Here is a 27183-nt window from a genome sequence, read left to right on the forward strand (position 1 = left end):
CGAAACCCCCGCGCGCAACCGGACGTGGGCGGCTGCGTCGAGGGCGGTCCCCTCGTCGAACACGTGAAGTTTTGAGCAAATCGGATAACGTGCGATGGAGTTACGGCAGGTTTACGGTTCGTCCACCAGGGGGCGGCAACGGGATGTGGGCCGTTGTGTTCGGGGTCGTGACCTCACCACACATGTGAAGTTTCGAGCTGATCGGACAATGTTGATGCAAAACACGACATTTCCTGTGTCCACAAGGGGGCGTCTTGAGCGAGCTAGCGTACGATCAAATGGAGGCGTAGAGGGCGGGCCTCTGATCATGTACTGAAATTTTGAAGTGACTACGATCAAGTATGTGGGCGTGGAAGGCAAACGTAATAGCATGGCGACTAAACGAGCAGTTGACCAAATTTGTCGCCCCCTAGCAGCCACGCCGTTTGATGTAGAGAAAAGCTTTTAATAGTGTTTGACCAGCTTGGTCTCCTGATGATCTGTAGCGAATATGAAGTCAATCGGGCAAAATCCGTGGGAGGTGGCAGTTCACGATGGAGCGCTATTCCTGTCGCCTCCACAAGGGGGCCATTAGCCGTAGCGTCATAGCGTTCATGAAATACTTTCACCAACTTGTTCGGCATGTTTTAGAAGTGGAATGAAGTTGATGGGGTCAACGATGTATTTTTAATGAATTTTAGCGCACTTCCTGTTACCACCGGGGGGCGCTATGAGTGACGTAGGAAAATAATATGTCGGATCGTTCAGGGTCACGCCCTCATCATGTGCACCAAGTTTGAAGCCGCTGCGATCAAATCTGTGGGCGTGTTAGCATTTAAACCTTTTTAGCTGACTCGTGGGACTTGGCCGTGCCCTAGCAGACACGCCCTTTGAGCTACACACCTGCGGAGCACAAGCCGTAATCAGCTTGGTCTGGAGATGTTCTGTACCCAATTTGAAGTCAATCGGGCGAACTCCCTCGGACGAGTTCGTTTTGCGTCAAAGAAATGCTAACCAAAATGGCCGACTTCCTGTTGGGTTTAGGGCGTGGCTCTAATTCAATTTTTTGTATGTTTGGGTATGATACACGTGTGTGTCGAGTTTTGTATGTGTACGACAAAGTAAGCGAAATTTGTCTATGGAGAATTTCGGAAAAACTTCAAGGGGGCGCTATTGAGGCATTTAGCCACGCCCATGGGAAACGACTGTATCCGCTGAAAGAGTTCGCCATTCTTGACCTGTGGATGAAATTTCGTGAGGCCACGACTTCGTTAAAGCCACGAAAAAGGCAAACGTAATTGTACGATAAAAAATCGTCAGTCGCCGCGGCGGCACACGGACGCCGTTCGTCGTATCTTCACAGCGTTCATAATGTAGCTTTAGCAACTGGTTCTGCATGTATTAGAAGTGGAATGAAGTTGATCGGGTGAAGTATGGATTTTTTATGAATTTTTGCGTACTTCCTGTTACCACCGGGGGGCGCTATGAGCCAGGCAGGAAGTCGATACATCAAAACGTTCAGGGAGGAGCCAACGTCATGTCCTTTGAATTTCAAGTGGCTACGACGAAGTATGTGCGCGTAATTGGCAAACGTAATTTAAATTGGGAAGATACACATTCGCCGCGGCGGCACACGGACGTTGTTGCTCGTAGGGTCAAAGCGTTGATGATGTAGCTTCACCATCCGGGTCTGCATGTATTAGAAGTGGAACGAAGTCGATTTGGTCAACTACGTATTTTTACCGAATTTTTGTACGTTTCCTGTTACCACCGGGGGGCGCTATGAGCGACGTAGGCAAATAATATGTCGGATCGTTCAGGGTCTCGCCATAGATTTTTGCACCAAGTTTGAAGCGTCTACGATCAAGTATGTGGGCATGAGAGCCTTTCGTATTTACATGGCGAGCACCGAAACAGTCGCCAAACTTCGGGGCACGCCAGAGGCCAAGCGCTTTGAGCTACAGACCTGCGGAGTACAAGATAAGCTCAGCTAGGTCTGACGATGTTCTCTACCCAATTTGGAGCCGATCGGGCATAACCCCTCGGAGGAGTTCGTTTTGCGTAAACCAACTTTGAAGCAAAATGGCCGACTTCCTGTTGGTTGTTGGGTATGTCCGTAATGAGATTTTTTGAAGATCTTGGGTTGATGAATATGTTTACCAAGTTTCGGACAAATCGGTGTCGCAGACTGCCATTTCCTATGCGCGGTCTAGGGGGCGCTGTGGTGCCATTTCGCCACGCCCACATGCGAGACTACCACAGAATCGCAATTTTTGGGCTTCCCCCCCTGCGTGTTAAATTTCCTCCGTTTCCCGGCTTGGGAAAGGGGTCGAAATCGCGTTCGAACTCGGGGAATAATAATAATAATAATAATAAGAATAAACATTTGCATTTCGGGGAATTTTGCGCCAGGTCAGTGGAGTACTTGATTACTTGCTTGCTTACTTGTTGTTACTCGTCGGCTGGCACGTTGACTAATGTGCATGTCGAATTACAATAGGGTCCTCCCTGGGACGTTGTCACAGGCTCGGGCCCTAATTAAAGCCGCAAGCGGCTATGACGGGCCCTCGTTCCACGCCACTCGGCGTCCCCGCTACCCCCGGGCCGCTCTTCGAAACCCCCGCGCGCAACCGGACGTGGGCGGCTGCGTCGAGGGCGGTCCCCTCGTCGAACACGTGAATTTTCGAGCAAATCGGACAACGTACGATGGAGTTACAGCAGGTTTACGGTTCGTCTACCAGGGGGCGGTAACGGGATGTGGGCCGTTGTGTTTGGGGTCGTGACCTCATCACACATGTGAAGTTTCGAGCTGATCGGACAATGTCGATGCAAAACACGACATTTCCTGTGTCCACAAGGGGGCGTCTTGAGCGAGCTAGCGTACGATCAAATGGAGGCGTAGAGAGCGGGCCTCTGATCATGTACTGAAATTTTGAAGTGACTACGATCAAGTATGTGGGCGTGGAAGGCAAACGTAATAGCATGGCGACTAAACGAGCTGTTGGCCAACTTTGTCGCCCCCTAGCAGCCACGCCGTTTGACGTAGAGAAAAGCTTTTAATAGTGTTTGACCAGCTTGGTCTCCTGATGATCTGTAGCGAATATGAAGTCAATCGGGCAAAATCCGTGGGAGGTGGCAGTTCACGATGGAGCGCTATTCCTGTCGCCTCCACAAGGGGGCCATTAGCCGTAGCGTCATAGCGTTCATGAAATACTTTCACCAACTTGTTCGGCATGTTTTAGAAGTGGAATGAAGTTGATGGGGTCAACGATGTATTTTTAATGAATTTTAGCGCACTTCCTGTTACCACCGGGGGGCGCTATGAGTGACGTAGGAAAATAATATGTCGGATCGTTCAGGGTCACGCCCTCATCATGTGCACCAAGTTTGAAGCCGCTGCGATCAAATCTGTGGGCGTGATAGCATTTAAACCTTTTTAGCTGACTCGTGGGACTTGGCCGTGCCCTAGCAGCCACGCCCTTTGAGCTACACACCTGCGGAGCACAAGCCGTAATCAGCTTGGTCTGGAGATGTTCTGTACCCAATTTGAAGCCAATCGGGCGAACTCCCTCGGACGAGTTCGTTTTGCGTCAAAGAAATGCTAACCAAAATGGCCGACTTCCTGTTGGGTTTAGCGCGTGGCTCCAATTCAATTTTTTGTATGTTTGGGTATGATACACGTGTGTGTCGAGTTTCGTATGTGTACGACAAAGTAAGCGAAATTTGTCTATGGAGAATTTCGGAAAAACTTCAAGGGGGCGCTATTGAGGCATTTAGCCACGCCCATGGGAAACGACTCTATCTGCTACAAGAGCTCGCCATTCTTGACCTGTTTATGAAATTTCGTGAGGACACGACTTCGTTAAAGCCACGAAAAAGGCAAACGTAATTGTACGATAAAAAATCGTCAGTCGCCGCGGCGGCACACGGACGCCGTTCGTCGTATCTTCACAGCGTTCATAATGTAGCTTCAGCAACTGGTTCTGCATGTATTAGAAGTGGAATGAAGTTGATCGGGTGAAGTATGGATTTTAAATGAATTTTTGCGTACTTCCTGTTACCACCAGGGGGCGCTATGAGCCAGGCAGGAAGTCGATATATCAAAACGTTCAGGGAGGAGCCAACGTCATGTCCTTTGAATTTCGAGTGGCTACGACGAAGTATGTGCGCGTGAACGGCAAACGTAATTTAAATTGGGAAGATACACATTCGCCGCGGCGGCACACAGACGCCGTTGCTCGTAGGGTCAAAGTGTTCATGATGTAGCTTCACCATCCGGGTCTGCATGTATTAGAAGTGGAACGAAGTCGATTTGGTCAACTATGTATTTTTAACGAATTTTTGTACGTTTCCCGTTACCACCGGGGGGCGCTATGAGCGACGTAGGCAAATAATATGTCGGATCGTTCAGGGTCTCGCTATAGATTTTAGTACCAAGTTTGAAGCGTCTACGATCAAGTATGTGGGCATGAGAGCCGTTCGTATTTACATGGCGAGCACCGAAACAGTCGCCAAACTTCGGGGCACGCCAGAGGCCAAGCGCTTTGAGCTACAGACCTGCGGAGCACAAGATAAGCTCAGCTAGGTCTGACGATGTTCTCTACCCAATTTGGAGCCGATCGGGCGTAACCCCTCGGAGGAGTTCGTTTTGCGTAAACCAACTTTGAAGCAAAATGGCCAACTTCCTGTTGGTTGTCGGGTATGTCCGTAATGAGATTTTTTGAAGATCTTGGGTTGATGAATAGGTTTACCAAGTTTCGGACAAATCGGTGTCGCAGACTGCCATTTCCTATGCGCGGTCTAGGGGGCGCTATGGTGCCATTTGGCCACGCCCACATGTGAGACCACCACAGAATGGCAATTTTTGGGCTTCCCCCCCTGCGTGTTAAATTTCATCCGTTTCTCGGCTTGGGAAAGGGGTCGAAATCCTGTTCGAAGTCGCGGAATAATAATAATAATAATAATAATTAAAGCCGCAAGCGGCTATGACGGGCCCTCGTTCCACGCCACTCGGCGTCCCCGCTACCCCCGGGCCGCTCTTCGAAACCCCCGCGCTCAACCGGACGTGGGCGGCTGCGTCGAGGGCGGTCCCCTCGTCGAACACGTGAAGTTTTGAGCAAATCGGACAACGTGCGATGGAGTTACGGCAGGTTTACGGTTCGTCCACCAGGGGGTGGTAACGGGATGTGGGCCGTTGTGTTTGGGGTCGTGACCTCATCACACATGTGAAGTTTCGAGCTGATCGGACAATGTCGATGCAATACACGACATTTCCTGTGTCCACAAGGGGCGTCTTGAGCGAGCTAGCGTACGATCAAATGGAGGCGTAGAGGGCGGGCCTCTGATCATGTACTGAAATTTTGAAGTGACTACGACCAAGTATGTGGGCGTGGAAGGCAAACGTAATAGCATGGCGACTAAACGAGCTGTTGGCCAACTTTGTCGCCCCCTAGCAGCCACGCCGTTTGACGTAGAGAAAAGCTTTTAATAGTGTTTGACCAGCTTGGTCTCCTGATGATCTGTAGCGAATATGAAGTCAATCGGGCAAAATCCGTGGGAGGTGGCAGTTCACGATGGAGCGCTATTCCTGTCGCCTCCACAAGGGGGCCATTAGCCGTAGCGTCATAGCGTTCATGAAATACTTTCACCAACTTGTTCGGCATGTTTTAGAAGTGGAATGAAGTTGATGGGGTCAACGATGTATTTTTAATGAATTTGAGCACACTTCCTGTTACCACCGGGGGCGCTATGAGTGACGTAGGAAAATAATATGTCGGATCGTTCAGGGTCACGCCCTCATCATGTGCACCAAGTTTGAAGCAGCTGCGATCAAATCTGTGGGCGTGATAGCATTTAAACCTTTTTAGCTGACTCGTGGGACTTGGCCGTGCCCTAGCAGCCACGCCCTTTGAGCTACACACCTGCGGAGCACAAGCCGTAATCAGCTTGGTCTGGAGATGTTCTCTACCCAATTTGAAGTCAATCGGGCGAACTCCCTCGGACGAGTTCGTTTTGCGTCAAGAAAATGCTAACCAAAATGGCCGACTTCCTGTTGGGTTTAGGGCGTGGCTCCAATTCAATTTTTTGTATGTTTGGGTATGATACACGTGTGTGTCGAGTTTCGTATGTGTACGACAAAGTAAGCGAAATTTGTCTATGGAGAATTTCGGGAAAACTTCAAGGGGGCGCTATTGAGGCATTTAGCCACGCCCATGGGAAACGACTCTATCCGCTGAAAGAGCTCGCCATTCTTGACCTGTGGATGAAATTTCGTGAGGACACGACTTCGTTAAAGCCACGAAAAAGGCAAACGTAATTGTACGATAAAAAATCGCCAGTCGCCGCGGCGGCACACGGACGCCGTTCGTCGTATCTTCACAGCGTTCATAATGTAGCTTCAGCAACTGGTTCTGCATGTATTAGAAGTGGAATGAAGTTGATGGGGTGAAGTATGGATTTTTAATGAATTTTTGCGTACTTCCTGTTACCACCGGGGGGCGCTATGAGCCAGGCAGGAAGTCGATACATCAAAACATTCAGGGAGGAGCCAACGTCATGTCCTTTGAATTTCAAGAGGCTACGACGAAGTATGTGCGCGTATTTGGCAAACGTAATTTAAATTGGGAAGATACACATTCGCCGCGGCGGCACACGGACGCCGTTGCTCGTAGGGTCAAAGCGTTCATGATGTAGCTTCACCATCCGGGTCTGCATGTACTAGAAGTGGAACAAAGTCGATTTGGTCAACTACGTATTTTTAACGAATTTTTGTACGTTTCCTGTTACCACCGGGGGGCGCTATGAGCGACGTAGGCAAATAATATGTCGGATCGTTCAGGGTCTCGCCATAGATTTTTGCACCAAGTTTGAAGCGTCTACGATCAAGTATGTGGGCATGAGAGCCTTTCGTATTGACATGGCGAGCACCGAAACAGTCGCCAAACTTCGGGGCACGCCAGAGGCCAAGCGCTTTGAGCTACAGACCTGCGGAGCACAAGATAAGCTCAGCTAGGTCTGACGATGTTCTGGACCCAATTTGGAGCCGATCGGGCGTAACCCCTCGGACGAGTTCGTTTTGCGTAAACCAACTTTGAAGCAAAATGGCCGACTTCCTGTTGGGTTTTGGGCTTCGCCATAAGAGGATTTTTTGTTCATCTCGCCTTGATGAATATGTCTGCCGACTTTGGTCCGCTTTCGTTAACGTCATTTTTTTCCCTATGGGTTTTTGAAAACTTTGTAGGGGGCGCTATTTTGCCATTTGGCCACGCCCACATGCGAAACCACCACTCAACGCTAAGTTGCCACAGGTCCCACGTGCGTCTAAAATCTCGTCCGTTTCTCGGCTTGGGAAAGGGGTCGAAATGGCGTCCGAAGTGGGAGAATAATAATAATAATAATAAACATTACAATATCTGGGGTTTTTGCTGCCAGGTCTATGCAGTACTTGGTTACTTGCTTGCTTACTTGTTGTTACTCGTCGGCTGGCACGTTGACTAATGTGCATGTCGAATTACAATAGGGACCTCCCTGGGTCGTTGACACAGGCTCGGGCCCTAATTAAAGCCGCAAGCGGCTGTGACGGGCCCTCGTCCCACGCCACTCGGCGTCCCCGCTACCCCCGGGCCGCTCTTCGAAACCCCCGCGCGCAACCGGACGTGGGCGGCAGCGTCGAGGGCGGTCCCCTCGTCAAACACGTGAAGTTTCGAGCAAATCGGACAACGTACGATGGAGTTACGGCAGGTTTACGGTTCGTCCACCAGGGGGTGGTAACGGGATGTGGGCCGTTGTGTACGGGGTCGTGACCTCATCACACATGTGAAGTTTCGAGCTGATCGGACAATGTCGATGCAAAACACGACATTTCCTGGGTCCACAAGGGGGCGTCTTGAGCGAGCTAGCGTACGATCAAATGGAGGCGTAGAGGGCGGGCCTCTGATCATGTACTGAAATTTTGAAGTGACTACGATCAAGTATGTGGGCGTGGAAGGCAAACGTAATAGCATGGCGACTAAACGAGCTGTTGGCCAACTTTGTCGCCCCCTAGCAGCCACGCCGTTTGACGTAGAGAAAAGCTTTTAATAGTGTTTGACCAGCTTGGTCTCCTGATGATCTGTAGCGAATATGAAGTCAATCGGGCAAAATCCGTGGGAGGTGGCAGTACACGATGGAGCGCTATTCCTGTCGCCTCCACAAGGGGGCCATTAGCCGTAGCGTCATAGCGTTCATGAAATACTTTCATCAACTTGTTCGGCATGTTTTAGAAGTGGAATGAAGTTGATGGGGTCAACGATGTATTTTTAATGAATTTTAGCGCACTTCCTGTTACCACCGGGGGGCGCTATGAGTGACGTAGGAAAATAATATGTCGGATCGTTCAGGGTCACGCCCTCATCATGTGCACCAAGTTTGAAGTAGCTGCGATCAAATCTGTGGGCGTGTTAGCATTTAAACCTTTTTAGCTGACTCGTGGGACTTGGCCGTGCCCTAGCAGCCACGCCCTTTGAGCTACACACCTGCGGAGCACAAGCCGTAATCAGCTTGGTCTGGAGATGTTCTCTACCCAATTTGAAGTCAATCGGGCGAACTCCCTCGGACGAGTTCGTTTTGCGTCAAAGAAATGCTAACCAAAATGGCCGACTTCCTGTTGGGTTTAGGGCGTGGCTGCAATTCAATTTTTTGTATGTTTGGGTATGATACAGGTGTGTGTCGTGTTTCGTATGTGTACGACAAAGTAAGCGAAATTTGTCTATGGAGAATTTCGGAAAAACTTCAAGGGGGCGCTATTGAGGCATTTAGCCACGCCCATGGGAAACGACTGTATCCGCTGAAAGAGCTCGCCATTCTTGACCTGTGGATGAAATTTCGTGAGGACACGACTTCGTTAAAGCCACGAAAAAGACAAACGTAATTGTACGATAAAAAATCGCCAGTCGCCGCGGCGCCACACGGACGCCGTTCGTCGTATCTTCACAGCGTTCATAATGTAGCTTCACCAACTGGTTCTGCATGTATTAGAAGTGGAATGAAGTTGATCGGGTGAAGTATGGATTTTTAATTAATTTTTGCGTACTTCCTGTTACCACCGGGGGGCGCTATGAGCCAGGCAGGAAGTCGATACATCAAAACGTTCAGGAAGGAGCCAACGTCATGTCCTTTGAATTTCAAGTGGCTACGACGAAGTATGTGCGCGTATTTGGCAAACGTAATTTAAATTGGGAAGATACACATTCGCCGCGGCGGCACACGGACGCCGTTGCTCGTAGGGTCAAAGCGTTCATGATGTAACTTCACCATCCGGGTCTGCATGTACTAGAAGTGGAACGAAGTCGATTTGGTCAACTACGTATTTTTAACGAATTTTTGTACGTTTCCTGTTACCACCGGGGGGCGCTATGAGCGACGTAGGCAAATAATATGTCGGATCGTTCAGGGTCTCTCCATAGATTTTTGCACCAAGTTTGAAGCGTCTACGATCAAGTATGTGGGCATGAGAGCCGTTCGTATTTATATGGCGAGTACCGAAACAGTCGCCAAACTTCAAGGCATGCCAGAGGCCAAGCGCTTTGAGCTACAGACCTGCGGAGCACAAGATAAGCTCAGCTAGGTCTGACGATGTTCTCTACCCAATTTGGAGCCGATCGGGCGTAACCCCTCGGAGGAGTTCGTTTTGCGTAAACAAAGTTTGAAGCAAAATGGCCGACTTCCTGTTGGTTTTCGGGTATGTCTGTAAAGCGATTTTTTGTAGATCTGGGGTTGATGAATATGTTTACCAAGTTTCGGACAAATCGGTGTCGCAGACCCTCATTCCCTATGCGCGGTCTAGGGGGCGCTGTGGTGCCATTTGGCCACGCCCACATGCGAGACCACCACTGAATCGCAATTTTCGGGCTTCCCCCTCTGCGTTTAAAATTTGGTGAGTTTTCGAGCATGGCAAAGGGGTCGAAATCGCGTTCAAACGCGGAGATCCAAAATAATAATAATAATAAACATTACAATATCTGGTGTTTTCGCTGCCAGGTCTATGCAGTACTTGGTTACTTGCTTGCTTACTTGTTGTTACTCGTCGGCTGGCACGTTGATTTATGTGCATGTCGAATTACAATAGGGTCCTCCCTGTGACGTTGTCACTGGCTCGGGCCCTAATTAAAGCCGCAAGCGGCTATGACGGGCCCTCGCTCCACGCCACTCGGCGTCCCGCTTCCACGCTGCCTCAGACTCTTCTCCCCCTGTGGTGGTGTTGCCATCCAGGGTGTTTTAGCAGTCTTTACAGGTCCATTATGCTATGGTCCCTCATCCAGAACTGAATTTGTTGTAGTGGCAGATTAATATCGTGTACTCTGTCTTTCTTGAATCTGGAGTTGGGTGGGATAGTCATACCTTCACTCTCAATGTGTCAATGTCTCTCAAAAATCAATGCCACTTATAAACAAAGTTGACTATAGCCACTAATCAATTATTTATTAATTGTAATGAACTCAAATTCAAACAACTGGTGGATTTCAAAACTTCACAAAATTAACAACCACTTGCTGCCTGACTGTATTCAGAAAATTTTTAATCTAAGACAAAGCCATTACAATCTCAAAGGGGTATGTATATTTAGAAAGTTAAAAACCAGAACCAACAACAAATTACAATGCATTACGGTAACAGCTGTTACTTTATGGAACAAATTGGAGAATGACTTAAAAACATGTAATACCATAATCTTATTCAAAAAAGTACTTGAAAACAGGATGATCAATTCATATAAGTTTGAGTAATGAGTGGTGACACGTGCTATGCTGCTGCTATTTTTGTCCTGTTTTCTTTATGTTTGATTGTCTTCTTTTTCCCCCTTTTCTTTTGAGGAGGAAGGAAGTAGGGGAGGAAGAAGGGAAAGGAGAGGAGAAAGGAAGGGAAAGGAAAGGAAGGAGAAAGGGAAATCAAATCAAGCAGCTTCACTCTTTTCACTGTTTTGTGATTGCTTATTTCTTTTATTAATAAATAACAAATTGTACATTTTAAATGTTTTTTTTGTTTTTTTTAATTAATCAGAGTTGTAACAGTATAGGCGTAATAAGCTATTCTTCAGCCTATGCCTTTTCGGTCCAAATTTTCTTTTTACGTTTACTTATGTTTATTCTGAATGATGTTTTTCTTTATTTACTTTTTTCTTTCTGGTTTGTTATTTTCCTTTTAATGACATGTATTGACTGAAATAAACCAAACTAAACTAAACTAAACTAATGTCAGGCTCTTAGGTCGCTGTGAAGTCACCACCTTGGAAATCAGTAGAGGTGGCAAATTAAAATGAAAATTATTGACAGGCCAAAGACATTCACATGGACTACTGTTTTATATACACTCCTCAATAAAATAAAGGTAACATTTAAACAACACATTTTAGATCTCAATATTCCAGTTTAAATTCGTTATTAAATGTATAGTAGTGTGTTGAGAACATAGACTGTAAAAAAAAAAAGGAGAGAGAGTTGAGAACATATAATCATGAGAAAATGATGATAAAAATGTTTATGCTAACCCCTGGGCTTGAACCGAGGATCTCCATGTGAAAGTCATGTTCTCTACTGAATGAGCTATGAAACATTGGAACCTGTTCTTCATTTTCACGTGGCACAGTGTGAGTTGTTGAAAATCCAGTGAAATTCTGTCAGCACCTCCGTACATTAAATGTCTTGGGCTACTGTTTGATTTGAAATAGATATAGCTGAAGAAATCAGTAGAGGTGGCAAATTAAATATACACTCCTCAATAAAATAAAGGGAACATTTAAACAACACATCTTAGATCTCAATTAATGAAATACTGCAGTTGAAATTCGTTATTAAATGTATAGTAGTGTGTGGAGAACATAGATTGTAAAAAAAAAAAAGAGAGTTGACAACATTTATTTACGTACGTATTAACGTTTATTTTTGGAGCAGTGTATAATCATGATAAAATGAATAAAGAAATATTATGGTTTTGACTTGGATTCGAACCCAGGTTGACTGCGTGAAAGGCAAGCGCGCTACCGATTAAGCCACGGAACAGCACGGCAATGATGATGGCTTTTTGCCATCAGGTTGAAACAGATAACAACAGTGACCGGGGGCTTTATGACTCGTCTTATTCATGGTCACTTTCATGCAGATTAAAAACACAGTAAGACATAATATCCTGAGTTTAGGAACACAAGATTTATTCTAGTAGTGCAACACTCATTCATGATACAGCACACTATATTCAAAGTATTTCAGAAAACCACTTTTTAAAAAAATGTCTACAATGACCATTTTAAAACGTAATTTTTATTTATCAATATAGACATTAATGCTACTATATAGAAAAGATGGCTGCTAAAATACATTTTGATGTGCCTTGGATTATGTAAGTTTTGTAAATAATACATTTTGGATATATGTAAATGAAATTCTCTAATGAATAGGCCTATATATTTATATTATAGCAATTATTGAACTCCATCTCGCTAACTCTGATAACTGTTATCTGAGATTTAGTGTCTGTATTATAAACAACCCTAAAGTTATTACTAAGGTCTAGGGTGGTTGGACATGGCACCGGAAAACATCCTTCAAAATAAAAGCATATGCATGCGCAATTGTACAGAGCAGATTCTCTTCCATATAGAGGAAAAAAAGAGTTGTTAGAGGGAACATTTAAACAACACATCTTACATCTCAATTAATGAAATACTGCAGTTTAAATTCGTTATTAAATGTATAGTAGTGTGTTGAGAACATAGATTGTAAAAAAAAAAAAAAAGAGAGTTGACAACATCTATTTACGTACGTATTAACGTTTATTTTTGGAGCAGTGTATAATCATGATAAAATGAATAAAGAAATATTATGGTTTTGACTTGGATTCGAACCCAGGTTGACTGCGTGAAAGGCAAGCGCGCTACCGATTAAGCCACGGAACAGCACGGCAACGATGATGGCTTTTTGTCATCAGGTTGAAACACATAAAAACAGTAACCGGGGGCGGGGCTCGACGGACTTTCTGGGCCTTCCCACCACGCTGTGATTGGTTACGGTGAGTTCACGCCCAGTCCTATCTACTACGATGCAAACTCCGTGTCTCTGTCTGTTTTAATACAACTTTGAGCTGGTAGCACGCTAGTTTAATAGTACGAGAGAAACAGTCTTTTCACGGCTTTTTGCTGAGAAAATCTTCAAACCCACTCATCACAGCGTTGACTTCTGTGTACATCTTTGTGACCTACCAGTCATTACCGTAAGTATTTGTTTTGTATTCGATTTATTATCTTAGTATCATGTTGTAGCTATAGTTAGCCGTTGGCTTGCTCAACCAGTAGAGTTAACTTACAGCAGTGCTATTGTTTATGAACAAGTCTGTAGTGTGTTGTTGAAACTGTTTGTCTTTGACCAGCAATAAACATGATTAGAGTTGTGTGTGTGCTTCTGGTAATATTAAATCATTTCGAAATGCACGTAAGACGTTCATTTCGAACTGGGCATTAGCATGTAGCGTAGTTAGCCGTTAGCATGTTGAAGTTAGCAGAGAGGCTCGTGTTTTTCTGAAAGCTGAGAACTGTAATTGCTCTGTGACTGGACCAGAGAAGTAGGTTTTGGTGAGAGCTATGCATTGAAACGGTGGAATATTTATCCTCTTTATTGTTATTGTACTAGTGCCCAGGCCAATGTGTTTTTGTGTGGTCAACTTTGAGCTGGTAGCACGCTAGTCTGGCTATGGTTCCCTGGATCTATTGTGACCTAGGCCGTGTGGCTGTTGTTGTTGTTGTTGTTGAAGAGTGAAACTGTGGAATATTCCGTACATGTGCAGTAATAGAATGTATCTAAAGTGATTCATGTTATTGTTTTATTAGTTATTGTTGTTATTGTAATTAACAGCAGTATTGTCCAGCAAACATTTCAGCATTTCAGGATTGCTTTTAAGTCAGTCATTTTGTGGCCATTTTGGCCTCTGAAGTTAGTTTGTTGTTATGCTTATAGAGTTTAGAATTTTCCATGTGTGTTAGTGTGACTGTATGAAGCCTGAACTCACTTTGTGTGTGTTGTATATACAGGTAATAGTTTTCTTTTAATTGGGGTACATTGTTTGTTGTGGAAAGTTTAGGTCAAAGTGAAGTCACAACTTTGACCTTTTGTTGAGCTCATTTAAAATGGATGCCACGGGCCGAGTGGAGGAGGGGTTTTTTCTAAGGTCTGGCACTGTGTGTCGTCACAGCTGAAGTCGGCTCTGACCTCTTTCCATTGTGCTTGGATTAACTTAAATGAACAGCTGTTTTTTAATTCTGTTTATTCTAAGTGGTGTAATCATAGTATTTTTCTACATATATATATATATATTTAAAAATCTTCAAAATCCAAAGTTATTCTATTAAAATATGTAATCTCTTAGCTCTCAATAGCTATTTTCATTTTGTCTCCACTCCTCTCCTTGGCCCTGTAAATGGCATTTGAAATAGGCATGATCGGCCTATTTGATGTGTTGTCAACACAGAAAAAGCTAAACTTACAACATGTCTTCTTTGCAATGTAGCCAAAAAACTATTCATGAACAAAATAAAAATTAGAATGGAAATTACTCTTCAGTACTTATGCTTTCAATATCTGTTGTCATTTTGTCTGTATCTCTATCCTACATTATACAATTGGCATTTACATTTGTCCAAATTTTCTGGTCCAGCCAGCTGGTTGAAAGTGTTTTTATCTAGATTTCTGAAGACCCAATGACTGAGAGAAAGACAGTTTCCTGGTTCAATACTATTTTAAGGATAATAAATGAATCAATTTCAGTATTTACAACTAAACAAATAACTTTTTAAACATAAAACCACAGCTTAAATAGAAACAATTAATAAAATGAATGAATTGGCCCATGCAATATCACTAATATTTAAATTTGGGTATTTAATTATCTGAATTATGAAGCTGATTGATTAGGTGAGGTCAAACTTAGGCAGGAAAATGGTTCAAAAGTCAAAAGGAAGAAACTCTCCATTGAAACACAGCCAGTGGGTTTAATGGGAGCAGGTGGGCTTAAAGGGAACATCAGTGAATTATTGGTTAAAAATCAGAATATTTTTATTATGTGTGAGGTAATGTGAAATCCTTTCTAAATGCATGTCTTAATCTACACATGTGTAATAACTGGGTCTTTATACTTTTAGATGCCCCGTGGCAAGGCCTACCGTCGTGCCGAGGCTGCTAGGTTCCGGCAGCAGTCTCGGCGGCAGGATGCGACTTTCCTGCCAGCCCTCCCCGCCTTCAGTGCCAGTAAGTATTCTTCCATATATTTCCTTAAACCATTCTCTGTATATGTTTCTGTATGCATGAGCTGAAATGTTGTACGTTTTTTCATCAACAGTCCCCGGCACTGGCTGGCGCCGGAAGTCTCTGCAGTGGCCCCTTTCTCCGCGCACCGGGAAGCAGCTGAAGGTGGCCATTCCTGCAAAAGTCCCCGATAAGAAGGTATGTACTATTCAGAAATCATGATGAATGCTGATAATAAGTGTCATTGTGAGTGTACATCCTTTAAGACGTGTTTTTTTCCTTTTCTCCCAGCTTGTTGTTTTTGTCGGGGCATCCCATCTACGCCCCATCGTGGATGGATTCGTGCCAATGGAAGCGGACGGCTACACCTTCGGTTTCCTGTCTGTGCCGGGGGCGTGCGCGGACCTGCTCAGGATGGAGGTAAATCATGTTGTCCACACTTGTCCTCACATCCCTGATGCTGTTTGTGTTCTTGCCCCCAGCAACAACCTGAACCAGACCCCGGACCGAGCAGCTGCAGCGTTTGACCGGTACCTGCGCGCTGTCATGGAAGCCTGGCGGACTGCAGAGGTAGGTCATTGATGTATTTGTTGAACATGAAATTATATGTACTGTGACTATCGATTTGTAACTGACCGTTATGACATTTTGTGTAGGTTTTCGTCGTGGACCATGTCCCTCGTCTGTCTGTGGACGGGTTTGTCCAGGAGTCCCACAGACAGAACTTCCAGCGCATCGCAGGACAGCACCGTATGTTTGAAAATATCAATGCATGGGTTTAGGCACTTATGATTTATCAGAAGTATCTATTTCAGCTATAATTGAGGCAATGCTCCTTTATTGTTTGTGTTATGAAAGTTGACCGTGGACTGTGCGTTGAGTTTTTCAGTAATCCGTGGGTTTTCCTTGTTTTTGTTGTCTTTAGGTTTGCGGTTCTACTGCCACGCGGAACGCTTCCCACCGAGGCAACGGCAGCTCTGGGCTGTCGATGGTGTAAGTGAAAATTGTACTTTGAATCTCAGAAATGCTTATTTAGACAACACAGTATGATTGACAGTAAATGTCATCTTGTTCAACATTACTGTATTGTAATCTTTATTTGTTCCTCTTCATAGACGCACCTCAGTGACAACGCGGGGATGCCTATCCTCGTGGAGTCGCTGGTGGCTGCCACCAAGCAGCACCTGGAGCGGCCCGCGCCTCCGCCACCTCCGCCACCCGTCGTTTTTCCGGTGTCCCCCAGGCCCAGGCCCATTCCCACGTGGACCGGTCGGGAGGTCGCGCCGGAGGAGGTCCCAGCCCCACCTCCACCCACCCCTCCCAGGGACGAGGACGCCTGGACGACCGTGCCAGGCAGGAAGGTAAGAAGACGAACTTTGTCTACATATGGTCATGAACTGAGAAATGAAGGTTTTTCTGTATCCTAATGTCTTTTCTGTTTTGTCGTTGTAGCACTGTTGCTCTCGGGAGAGGAGGGTTCCTCGAGTGGTATGTTGTCATTTTATTTAACTGTGATCTTGACAGTGACATTCTATTCCGTAACAAAACGATAAGTGTGACAAAAAATCTTTATGTCTTTCATACAGCGTCTTCTTCCCCTGAACCCTTTCTGGCTGCCGCCTGGGATGTTGCCTGACACGGACGACGCTGGTCCTTCGGCCGAGGACGCTGTTTCCACGGGCGAGCAGGTATTTATAGAACAAGAAACTTCTAATAGTTCAGATATTCTTTTTGTCCACTGTTTTGACACTATGTTTCTGTCACTTTAGCCGCCGCCTGTGGGACCTCGTACTCGACCTGTCCCCAAGAAGCCCAGACGTGCTAGGAAGAAGGTATGTCGTGTTTAAATCCTGAAGGAGATGTGTTCATGTATTATTGTGATGGACAGAAAGTCATTGTGAATGATGTATAACTGCAAAATCTGGATCAGATTTACTTGAATATGTAGATTTAATGGGATGTCTTTCCTTTCTTATTCTTTCTAGGTCGTGACCTCAACTCCCACGTTGACTGTCCGTCCTGAAGCCCAGGCCGTGGACCAGAAGGCAAGTAGAGTTATTGAATGGTCTTTGTAATTGTGTTTGTTGTTGTGGCAAATTTAACACCATCTTTATTATAGCCAGCATGACTCTCTCTTCCACAGGTATTAATGTTTTCATGTTTCTTCTTTTGCAGGTGGAGGCGACACCCGACCCTGTGTCGACCTGTGATGTGCCAGGGACCGCTCCTACTCCCAGTGTCGCTGCCCTTCCTGCTGCTGTCCCTCCCAGCCCTGAGCCTGTCCAACCTGTTCCCCAGGATGCGACGGTGGTCCGGGAAACCCAGCGAGCAACTGAAGGGGACACACCAGAAGCTACTAAAGGTCAGAGTATTCCCACTGTGCCTTGTTGTTCATTGATGAAGGGAGGGTCTCCAGCATCAGGGACAGAGTATCTTTCTCCAAAACACGAATATGATGTCCATGATTACGTGTCATGCTGTGTTGTCGCGGCAATTAAACATAGCATCGCTCCGGTTTGTACGTGGCGTGGCGATGATCTTGATTTTGTTCGCAAACAGGGGTTAACTTTGGGGACTTGGCTGGGGGGGGTGAGGAGGCAGTTTGATGTGTGTGGTCATCAGTGGAACGTGGATTTGGGGGAGCCAGAGTATAGGAGCATCAGGGATGTGATTGAGTTGAAGGAGAAGTTGAGGCAGCAGTTGTCAGGGGATGGCATGTGTGTGTTGGGGCTCAACACAGCAGCAGTGTTGGTCATGCAGCACAAGGACTTCTTTGTTGTTGTGGATTGTGGGGCACGTTCCGAAGAGGGAAAGAGGTCCTATCCAGGCAGATCTAGGGTCATTTTCAACACCACCTTTGATGACCTGGTGGAACACATCATTGCTCTGGGCCAGTCTTTGTTTACAGAGTTTTTTTCTGTCAGTAGCATCTCTGTGGAGCAGTGTGGTGATAAGGGAGGGAGCGGCAATGTTTCTGTGGTTATTGAACCAGTTGTGGCAACTCAGTCTGAGGGAGAGAGCGGCAGTGTGGAGGAGTGTGTTGTTGAGGGACAGAGCATTTCTGTGGAGCAGTGTGTTGATGAGGGAGAGAGCAGCAATGTTTCTGTGGTTATTGAACCAGTTGTACCCACTCAGTCTGAGGGAGAGACCAGCAGTGTTTCAGTAGCGATTGATCCAGTTGTTACAAGTCAGTCCCAAGGTCGCGCTTCTGTTAGTGGAAGTTTCCATCAAGGCGACCAGAGTAAGTTTGCATATCACGGTCGTCAGTGTATGGCCATTGGTTTGGTTGCTTTATTGAGACACTCCAAAGACAGCGTCTTTGAGTGGCAGTCTGACACACTGGACGAGGTAGTGCTCGCAGGTGATAAACTGTACACATCCATGTGGGAAGGCAATCAGATCGCACATCCATCTGGATTCCCTGCTGTTACAGAGTTGCCTAAGCAGTATGGTTTTGTTGATTTTGAGTATGATGTGAAACCTGTATATGGATTTGGGGCCTCCTCTCCAAGTGTGCGTATTTCACCTGAGCACATCTCTCTGTTTGACGGTCTCAGTCAGAGGTGTACCCAAGACAAGCCCTGCTTGGTTACAATGGGTGGGGCTACATGTGCTGTCATTTGTAGTAAAGATGGTGAGTATGCTGTGGTTGACTCCCACGCTCGCGATGAGTATGGGATGGTTGATGGTGAAGGACAGAGTGTTGTAGTCTATTTTAGTTGTGTACAGCATCTGTTTGAGCACTTTAGCAAATTTGCAGGTAGTCAGACATTTCCCAAGGAGTTTGAGATCTGTGGTGTTCAAGTGAAACCCTCAACTGTGTCCTTGAGTGCTGCTGAGTGTGTAGAGGAACAGGTAACCACTCCTGGTCCTGCGCCTGTCATTCCAGTAGTGAGTGCTGGTGCAGCTGTTGAATATGTAGAGGATCAGGTTACTGTGACACCAGTGGTCCGTGCAGCCACTAACAAACGCGAGAAACGTAAATGCACACAGACAGCTGTTACATGTGGAGAGGGACAGGTTACCCCTCTTGTCACACCAGTGGTCCGTGCAGCCACTAACCAACGTGAAAAACGTAAATGCACACAGAGACATGGCACTTCCAAGAAAGCAAAGAGTTTTGATAATGATGTCAATTCAGATGTTGTGTTTGTTGGGGATGTATCATGTAAAAACTTAGAATTCCGTCCCCTTTCTAAGGATGTTGCTTTTGCTTTGTGTAAGAAGACTAACATAGAATCAGAGAGAGTAGATACCACCTCTTCTGCTGTTGGTTCTTTAGGAATTCCTTGTATGACAGAGAAGATTGTGGGTGATGGAAACTGCTTCTTTAGGGCCATTAGCCAGGCCATTAGTGGTACACAGAAGTATCACAAGAAGTTTAGAAATGCAGCTGTGAAGCAGTTACAAAGCAATCCTGTTGCATATCAGAGTCTTCTGAGAAGCGAGTATCCTTCAATATCAGAATACATCAAGATGTCAAGGATGTGCTATGTTGGTAGTTGGGCCACTGAGTTAGAGATTCAAGCCACAGCTGATTATTTAGGTGTTAGTGTTTTCACCTATTATAATGATCGCTGGCTTGAATATACCTGTCAAAATAGGAAGTTGTCAAATGAAGCTGTGTATTTACATAATGTTAATGCTAATCATTATGAAACTGTTCTCTGTGCTCAGCAGCCTCAGTCACAGAGTTGCTATGGTTACTGTAAAGTTAACACATCTGTTTCTGTTGGCTATAACTTGAGATGTCATAGTAAAGTTGAAAGTGAGGTTTCTGATGATGGTGTCTTTAATCCAGGTACCTCTACTTCATCAAATTATTTCAAAAAGAAATATCGCATGCAGCGCAAAATAATGTATCAACAAAACATGTTGTTTAAGGAACGTAAAAAGCTTTTGGGTGTGACTAAATACAGTACTTTCCATAAAATGAGGTTGAGGGCTCTTATTGTGAAGAAATATAAAGAAAAAATTGATCACAGAGAAAAAATGAAGTTGTTGTCTCTACATAAATACAAAGAAAACATTGTGCATAAATTAAAAAAGAAGGCATCCAGCATTTCAAAATACAAACACAACATTGAGCATAGATCAAGAGTGAAATCATTAAGTGTTTTGAAATACCAACATAATCTTGTGCATAGATCAAAAGTGAAATCATTAAGTGTTTTGAAATACCAACATAATCTTGTGCATAGATCAAAAGTGAAATCATTAAGTGTTTTGAAATACCAACATAATCTTGTGCATAGATCAAAAGTGAAATCATTAAGTGTTTTGAAATACCAACATAATCTTGTGCATAGATCAAGAGTGAAATCATTAAGTGTTCAAAAATATAAGGATAATCTTGTACATAAAAGCAAAGTAAGAAAAATGAGTAGAACTACATATCGACTAAATAAAATTCACAAAGACAAAGTAAAGGCTGCAAGCCTCAGGAAGTATCGTGAAAATCCTGATCATAAAATGCGTGTTGCAGCAGGTGTTAGATCGAAAAGACAGGTTAAGAAAGAGAACATGGGACAGTTTGACTTTGTTATGCAGCAGTTTTTAGAGGATGTAGGTGACGGCCCAGAGTTTACGTGTGCTGTATGTTTCCGCTTGTTGTTTAGACACCAGGTTCTGACTTGTAAAAAGGATGATTACAGTAAAACAGGGACAGTAGCCTCAATAGCAGCAAAATGCATAACTGAGGACTATTTGCATCATTGTAATGAGTTTTGTGAGGTACCCTGTCAGGTGTGTGACACTGCGCGAGGTAAACTGTGGATTTGTTACAGCTGTCACTATAAAATCAACAGAGGTGAGATGCCAGCTGAGTGTTGGTGTAACAATTTAACAGTTCAGGCTGTCCCTCCTGAGCTGGAATGTTTGAATAGTTTAGAGCAACATTTAATTGCTCTTCATATTCCATTTATGAAGATGTTAGCTTTGCCTAAAGGGGGTCAAAATGGAGTACATGGTCCAGTGACCTGTGTTCCTGCTAACATTGTAGAGACCAGTAACCTGTTGCCTCGTTCCAATATGGAGGGGTCTTTGTTGGCAGTAAAGTTGAAGAGGAAGTTGACATATAAAGGTCACTATGAGTATCAGTTTGTTGATACTCTGCGTATTAGACAGGCCTTGCAATATTTAAAGCAGACAAATAGTTATTATAAAGATGTTGTGTTTAATGAGGCCTGGTTAAATGAGTTTCGTCAGGAACAGGAAACTGAAGTTCCTTCTGCATCAGAAACTGTAAACAGTGATGCTGCTGCTCAAGTTTCTGCTGCATCACAAACTGTGAACAGTGGTGATGCTGCTGAAGTTCCTGCTGCAGTAAAATCTGTAAACAGTGGTGATAGTGACGTTCCTGCTGCATCACAAACTGTAAACAGTGCTGATGCTACCGTTCCTGCAGCATCTCAGACTGTAGACAGACCTGATGCTAATGCTGCTGCTGCTGCAGCTGAGGAGGAGGAGCTTCTGCATGATAGACAGTCACATGGCATGTTTCAGGACACCTGTCTCATGCCTGTTGATATTGGTCAGGAGGTTCTTGACCAATATTTTGATGATATTTTGAATGTAGCACCAGCAGAAGGCAACAATCCTGTGAAGCTGCTTTCTGATATTACTAATGAAGCAAAGTGTTTCCCAGTGTTGTTTCCAACGGCCAGAAACACTTACCACGAGCATCGACAGTATCGGTTGACTTTGTCACGATACTTTAATAATCGCATTTTACACGCAGATGGTAGGTTTGCAAATAATCTTGAATACATATTTTTTGCTCAGTATATGTCAGAGGTTGAACAGGTTGTGTCAAATGTGTCAATTGCATTACGTAAAAGTAAAGGGGGTGAGAGGTCGTATAAGGTGTCAGATATTCTGAATAATGAGGAGAATTTCAAGAAGATGCTGGAGTATGATGATGGTTATCGTTTTCTTCGACCTATTAGAGGCACTCCAGCTTTCTGGCAGGGAGCCCAGCGTGACCTCCTGGCCTGTGTGCGTCAGCTGGGCATTCCAACCTGGTTTTGTTCATTTAGTTCTGCAGATATGCGTTGGGGCAATCTGCTCTCTACTATTCTGAAGCAGGAAGGACGAACAGCCACTGTAGAAGATTTAGAGTGGGCTGATAAGTGTGATTTGTTGAGACGCAATCCTGTCACAGCTGCTCGCATGTTTGATTATAGATGGCATTGTTTCCTCAGGAACGTGCTCATGTCACCATCTCAACCGATTGGTAAAATTATAGATTACTTTTACAGGGTGGAGTTTCAGCAGAGAGGTTCTCCTCATGTCCATTGTCTATTCTGGATAGAGAACGCTCCGCTGATAGACAGAAACACTGATGAGGAGGTAGTTCAGTTCATTGACAAATATGTAACATGTGAACTCCCATCATCAGATGAGGAGTTGCTGGACATTGTTACTACTGTTCAGCGACATTCGAAACGACATGCCAAGACATGTAAAAAGAAAAACACTGTGTGTCGTTTCAATTTCCCAAGGCCTGTGTCTACTAGGACATTTATTAGCCGGCGCCCCGATGAAACAGTGCCACCGTGCACTTGTCCTGTAGACCCAGCTCATCCTGGTAGACTGTGTCCATGTCTTACACGTTTAGCTGAACTTAAAAAGAAAAAGAAAGAATGGGCCAACAGGGTTCTGACATCCATTAAGACGGCTTTGTCAGATGAAAACAGAAGTTTTGATAGTGTGCAGCAGCTGTTTCAGACCTTGAATATTACTCAGGAGGCGTTTGAGGAATGTGTAAGAGTGCTTGAACGGCGCACTCAGGTGGTTTTGAAAAGGCAGGTTGATGAAACGTGGATTAACCACTACAACAAGTCTTTGTTAAAATGTTGGAACGCGAATTTAGATATCCAGTATGTAGTAGACGCGTATGCTTGTGTAGTATACATTATTTCCTATATTTCCAAGGCGGAGCGGGAAATGGGATTAATGTTGGGCAATGCACATAGGGAGGCCTCTAAAGAAGGTAATCGTAGTGCAAAAGATGCTCTTAAGAATTTAGGCAGTGTTTACCTTCACCATAGAGATGTGTCTGCCCAGGAGGCTGTTTACAGGCTTACTAATATGCATCTTAAAGAGTGCTCCAGAAAGGTCATGTTCATTCCCACAGGGGAAAGTACAGTTAGAATGAGTTTGCCCTTAAGTGTGTTAAAACATAAGGCATCATCTGCGTCATCATCTGATCTTAGTGACGAAGACATGTGGATGACCAGTTTAAATGATCGGTACAGGAACAGGCCTAATGATGATGTGTTTAGTGATATGTGTTTGGCTTTGTTTGCGTCTGAGTATCGCGTTCTCACCAAAAATGAGAAATGTAAAGGGGCAATTAAATTAAATGGGAATTTTGGTTCTGTAGCCAAGAGAACTCGGACAAAGCCAGCTGTAGTTCGCTATGCTCGCTTCTCTGAGACCAAGAGTCCAGAGTTGTTCCACCAAAGCATCTTACAGTTGTTCCTGCCACATCGTTCAGATTCCCACCTTAAACCCACTAACTATGTAACTTTTAAAGATTTTTACGAGAATGGTAATGTCAGGTTTAGTGATGGGGCCAGGCATTCTGTGAGGTCAGTTGTTGATGTAAATAGACGTAGGTTTGAGATAGAAGCAGATAAGATAGAGAATGCTCAGAAACAGTTAGATGATCAGGGTGTTTTTGAGGATGCCTGGGCTGAGCTGTGTCCAGAGGCGGAGCTGGAACGGTTAGAGTGCGTGCAGGAACTTCAGGACAATCCACAGCTAGGGGATGACCCGCCTGAAAACATTCCAGATTTAGCTGTTACCAGGCAACAGGTTTCTCATTTAGAGAAGAGGAATGTCATGAGCAGAAGCGAGGGCTTGACATTGATTCGATCACTAAATGAGACACAGTTGTCTGTATTTTATCAGGTCCGTCAGTGGTGCTTGGATAGGGTCAGAGGGGAAAAGCCTGAGCCTCTTCATGTGTTTATTACAGGTGGTGCTGGGACAGGGAAGAGCCATTTAATCAGAGCTATTCAGTATGAGGCAGGGAGACTTTTGTCTACTGTTAGCCGTCATCCTGATAGCACGTGTGTGTTACTATGTGCTCCAACAGGCATTGCTGCATACAATTTGAATGCAGCAACGATACACACCACATTTAGCATTGGGAAGGATGTGCGCTTGCCGTACAGTCCTTTGGGTGAAGAGAAGCTCAATTCATTGCGAGCTAAGTTAGGTGATCTGCAGATTGTGATTATTGATGAGATTTCCATGGTAGATCACAACCTTCTAGCTTACATCCATGGACGGTTGAGGCAGATAAAACAAACAGGTGACTTTTCACCGTTTGGGAATGTGTGTGTGCTGGCTGTTGGAGACTTTTATCAGCTGCCTCCTGTTAGAGGGAAACCGTTGTATAATGATGATGTGACTGTGAACCTTTGGTCCAGTTTATTTAAGGTTGTGGAGTTGACAACGGTTGTAAGGCAGAAGGAAAAAGCATTTGCAGATATGTTGAACAGGCTCAGAACTCGTCCTAAAGAGACACCATTGGAGGACAAGGATGTTGATATGTTGAAAGAGCGTGTAACAGGTGAAGAGAGCTCAGCTTTGCATATATATGCAACCAATAACCAAGTTGACCTGCACAATCATTCCCAGCTGGTTCATGTATGTACTGAGTGGGAAGAGATACATGCCCAGGACTTTGAGAACAGCAAACAAACCGGGAAGTTGGAATTGATGAGCGGTCATCACAGCAGAGCATCCAACACATGTTTGGATCAGGTGTTAAACTTAGGTGAAGGTGCTCGTGTTATGTTGATTAAAAATGTGGATATCAATGATGGGCTTGTGAATGGGGTATGTGGCACAGTCACTGATATAGTTCATCAGCCTGACAGTAGGTTTCCTCAGGTTGTTTTTGTCAAGTTTGATGATGATAATGTTGGTGCCCAGAGGAGGAAGAACAGTGCACATACCCCACCAGTGGTAGCTGGCTCAACAGGCATCAAGCCTGAAGAGGAAAGAGCCACTGGGAAAGGTGGGATGCGCCGGCAATTTCCATTGAAACTTGCCTGGGCGTGTACTGCACACAAAACACAGGGACTGACTGTCGACAAGGCAGTGGTCTCTCTAGAGAGGATATTTGCTCCAGGACAGGCTTATGTAGCTTTGAGTCGTGTTAGGACTATCGATGGGTTGATCATTACAGATTTTAAAGAGAAGGTCATTTTCTGCAACGCCAAAATAAAGGATGCACTTCGAAGCATGCCAAAGTTTTTAAGTGACAACATAGCCCGGCCTAACATGGAGTCAAATGCTTTCTCTGTGTTTTTGATGAATGTGCAGGGTTTATCTGGACATGTTGCAGATTTAGAATCATGTACTCAGCATTTGCAGCTTAACTGTATTGCTGTGACAGAAACATGGCTGTCTGCACATTCTTTACTAGAATCAGTCCAGATAGATGGTTTTGGTTTCCACAGTCGTCCCCGAAGTCTGTCGTACACTAGCAGTAATCCACTGCGAGTGGATTTCCAGGGGCAGCAACATGGCGGTGTGGGTCTGTACTGTAGGAATAGTTTAGTGTGTGAACTTCAGGTACCAGACGTGGACCTGGAATGTTTGGTTTGTGCCTGTGATGATGTGAAAATAGTGATAGCTGTGATTTATCGACCGCCATTATATCCTATGCCTTTGTTTAAAGCAAATCTCAGCAAGTTGCTAAAGAAATTGGATTCCTTCAGTAGAACTATTGCCGTTATAGGGGACTTTAATGATAATATTTCCCCATCTTCATCTGAAGATGTGTCACCATCTTCATCTGTTTGTCGTTTTATGGCAGAGAACGGTTTTGTGCAACGTGTGAAACAACCGACAACAGAGAGAGGCACACTCATTGACCATGTGTACATCAAAACATCAATTTATGATGTACAGGCAGTAGTGTTGCCAATTTATTTTAGTGACCATGAAGGAATTCTCTGTTCTTTCAGCAAGACCTAGTTGAGTAATGTAGTATGAAATGTGTAATGTAGCTATAGTAATATATTTTATATGAATTTGTTAGTTATTGTAATTTCAAATGTGTAATTATATATCAATTTAATATAATAACGCTAAAGTAAGAAACATATATTGCCTTAGGCCGGTGCATATTCTCATTTGTCCAGGTCATAGTATTTCAAAGGAGGTTAAATCGAAAGCAACTGGACTTAGTTATTTGTCTTTTTCCTAGACAAATAACTAAGTCCAGTTGCTTTCGATTTAACCTCCTTTGAAATATATTGCCTTATGAATTATATGAACATGTATTAAATGTTAAACATGTATTAATCTGTGTTCAGTGTATGAATTTGTGTTTCCTTGCTGGCCCTCTGTATGTTCTGTGTTCCAGGTGGTTCCAGCCATTTACTTCAGGCATCTTCTACATGGACTGCAGAGGCCAAGCCCTCTTTTGTATTGTGTTTTCTTTCTAGGTGTACAAATGTAGTATATATGGATATGTTTGTGTTGTGTTGAATTCTGTAGTTGTTATATGTAATCTCTGTAAATACACTGTGAATCATGATTGTAATGTGTAGTATTTGAGTTCTGTAATTCTGTGTAATACAGTGTTTATGAATGTATTAAAATGTAGTTTTGAATTTTTGATAGTGATGCTAATATATGAACATGTATTATAATAGTTGATTGTATGAAATATGCTTTGTCTGTCTGTCTGTCTGTCTGTCTCTCTCTCTCTCTCTCTCTCTCTCTCTCTCTCTCTCTCTCTCTCTCTCTCTCTCTCTCTCTCTCTCTCTCTCTCTCTCTCTCTCTCACACACTAGTTATGCTGGAGGTTTTTACCTGTTAAAAGGATGTTTTTCCTCTCCACTGTTAGTTAAAGTTAGAACAATTGAGTGTCTAATAGTTCAAAAATAAACACTGAATTATAAAGACACAAT

General features: G+C 44.4%; 1 protein-coding gene across 1 annotated transcript; it reads left to right on the forward strand.

The window, feature by feature from the left end:
* The first annotated feature begins 13085 nt into the window (after positions 1–13085).
* Positions 13086–26923, forward strand: LOC310988891 (uncharacterized protein). Its single transcript, XM_083975695.1, has 13 exons — positions 13086–13221; positions 15143–15248; positions 15340–15443; positions 15537–15815; positions 15902–15995; positions 16171–16238; positions 16361–16606; positions 16698–16733; positions 16832–16933; positions 17015–17077; positions 17231–17290; positions 17421–17607; positions 26635–26923. Exons 2-13 carry the CDS (start codon positions 15143–15145, stop codon positions 26757–26759), a joined length of 1470 nt encoding a protein of 489 aa, XP_083831821.1. The 5' UTR covers positions 13086–13221; the 3' UTR covers positions 26760–26923.
* The last annotated feature ends 260 nt before the right edge of the window (positions 26924–27183 follow it).

This window comes from Trachurus trachurus (genome assembly GCF_905171665.1).
Source record: "Trachurus trachurus genome assembly, chromosome: 7".
NCBI classification, from domain to species: domain Eukaryota; kingdom Metazoa; phylum Chordata; class Actinopteri; order Carangiformes; family Carangidae; genus Trachurus; species Trachurus trachurus.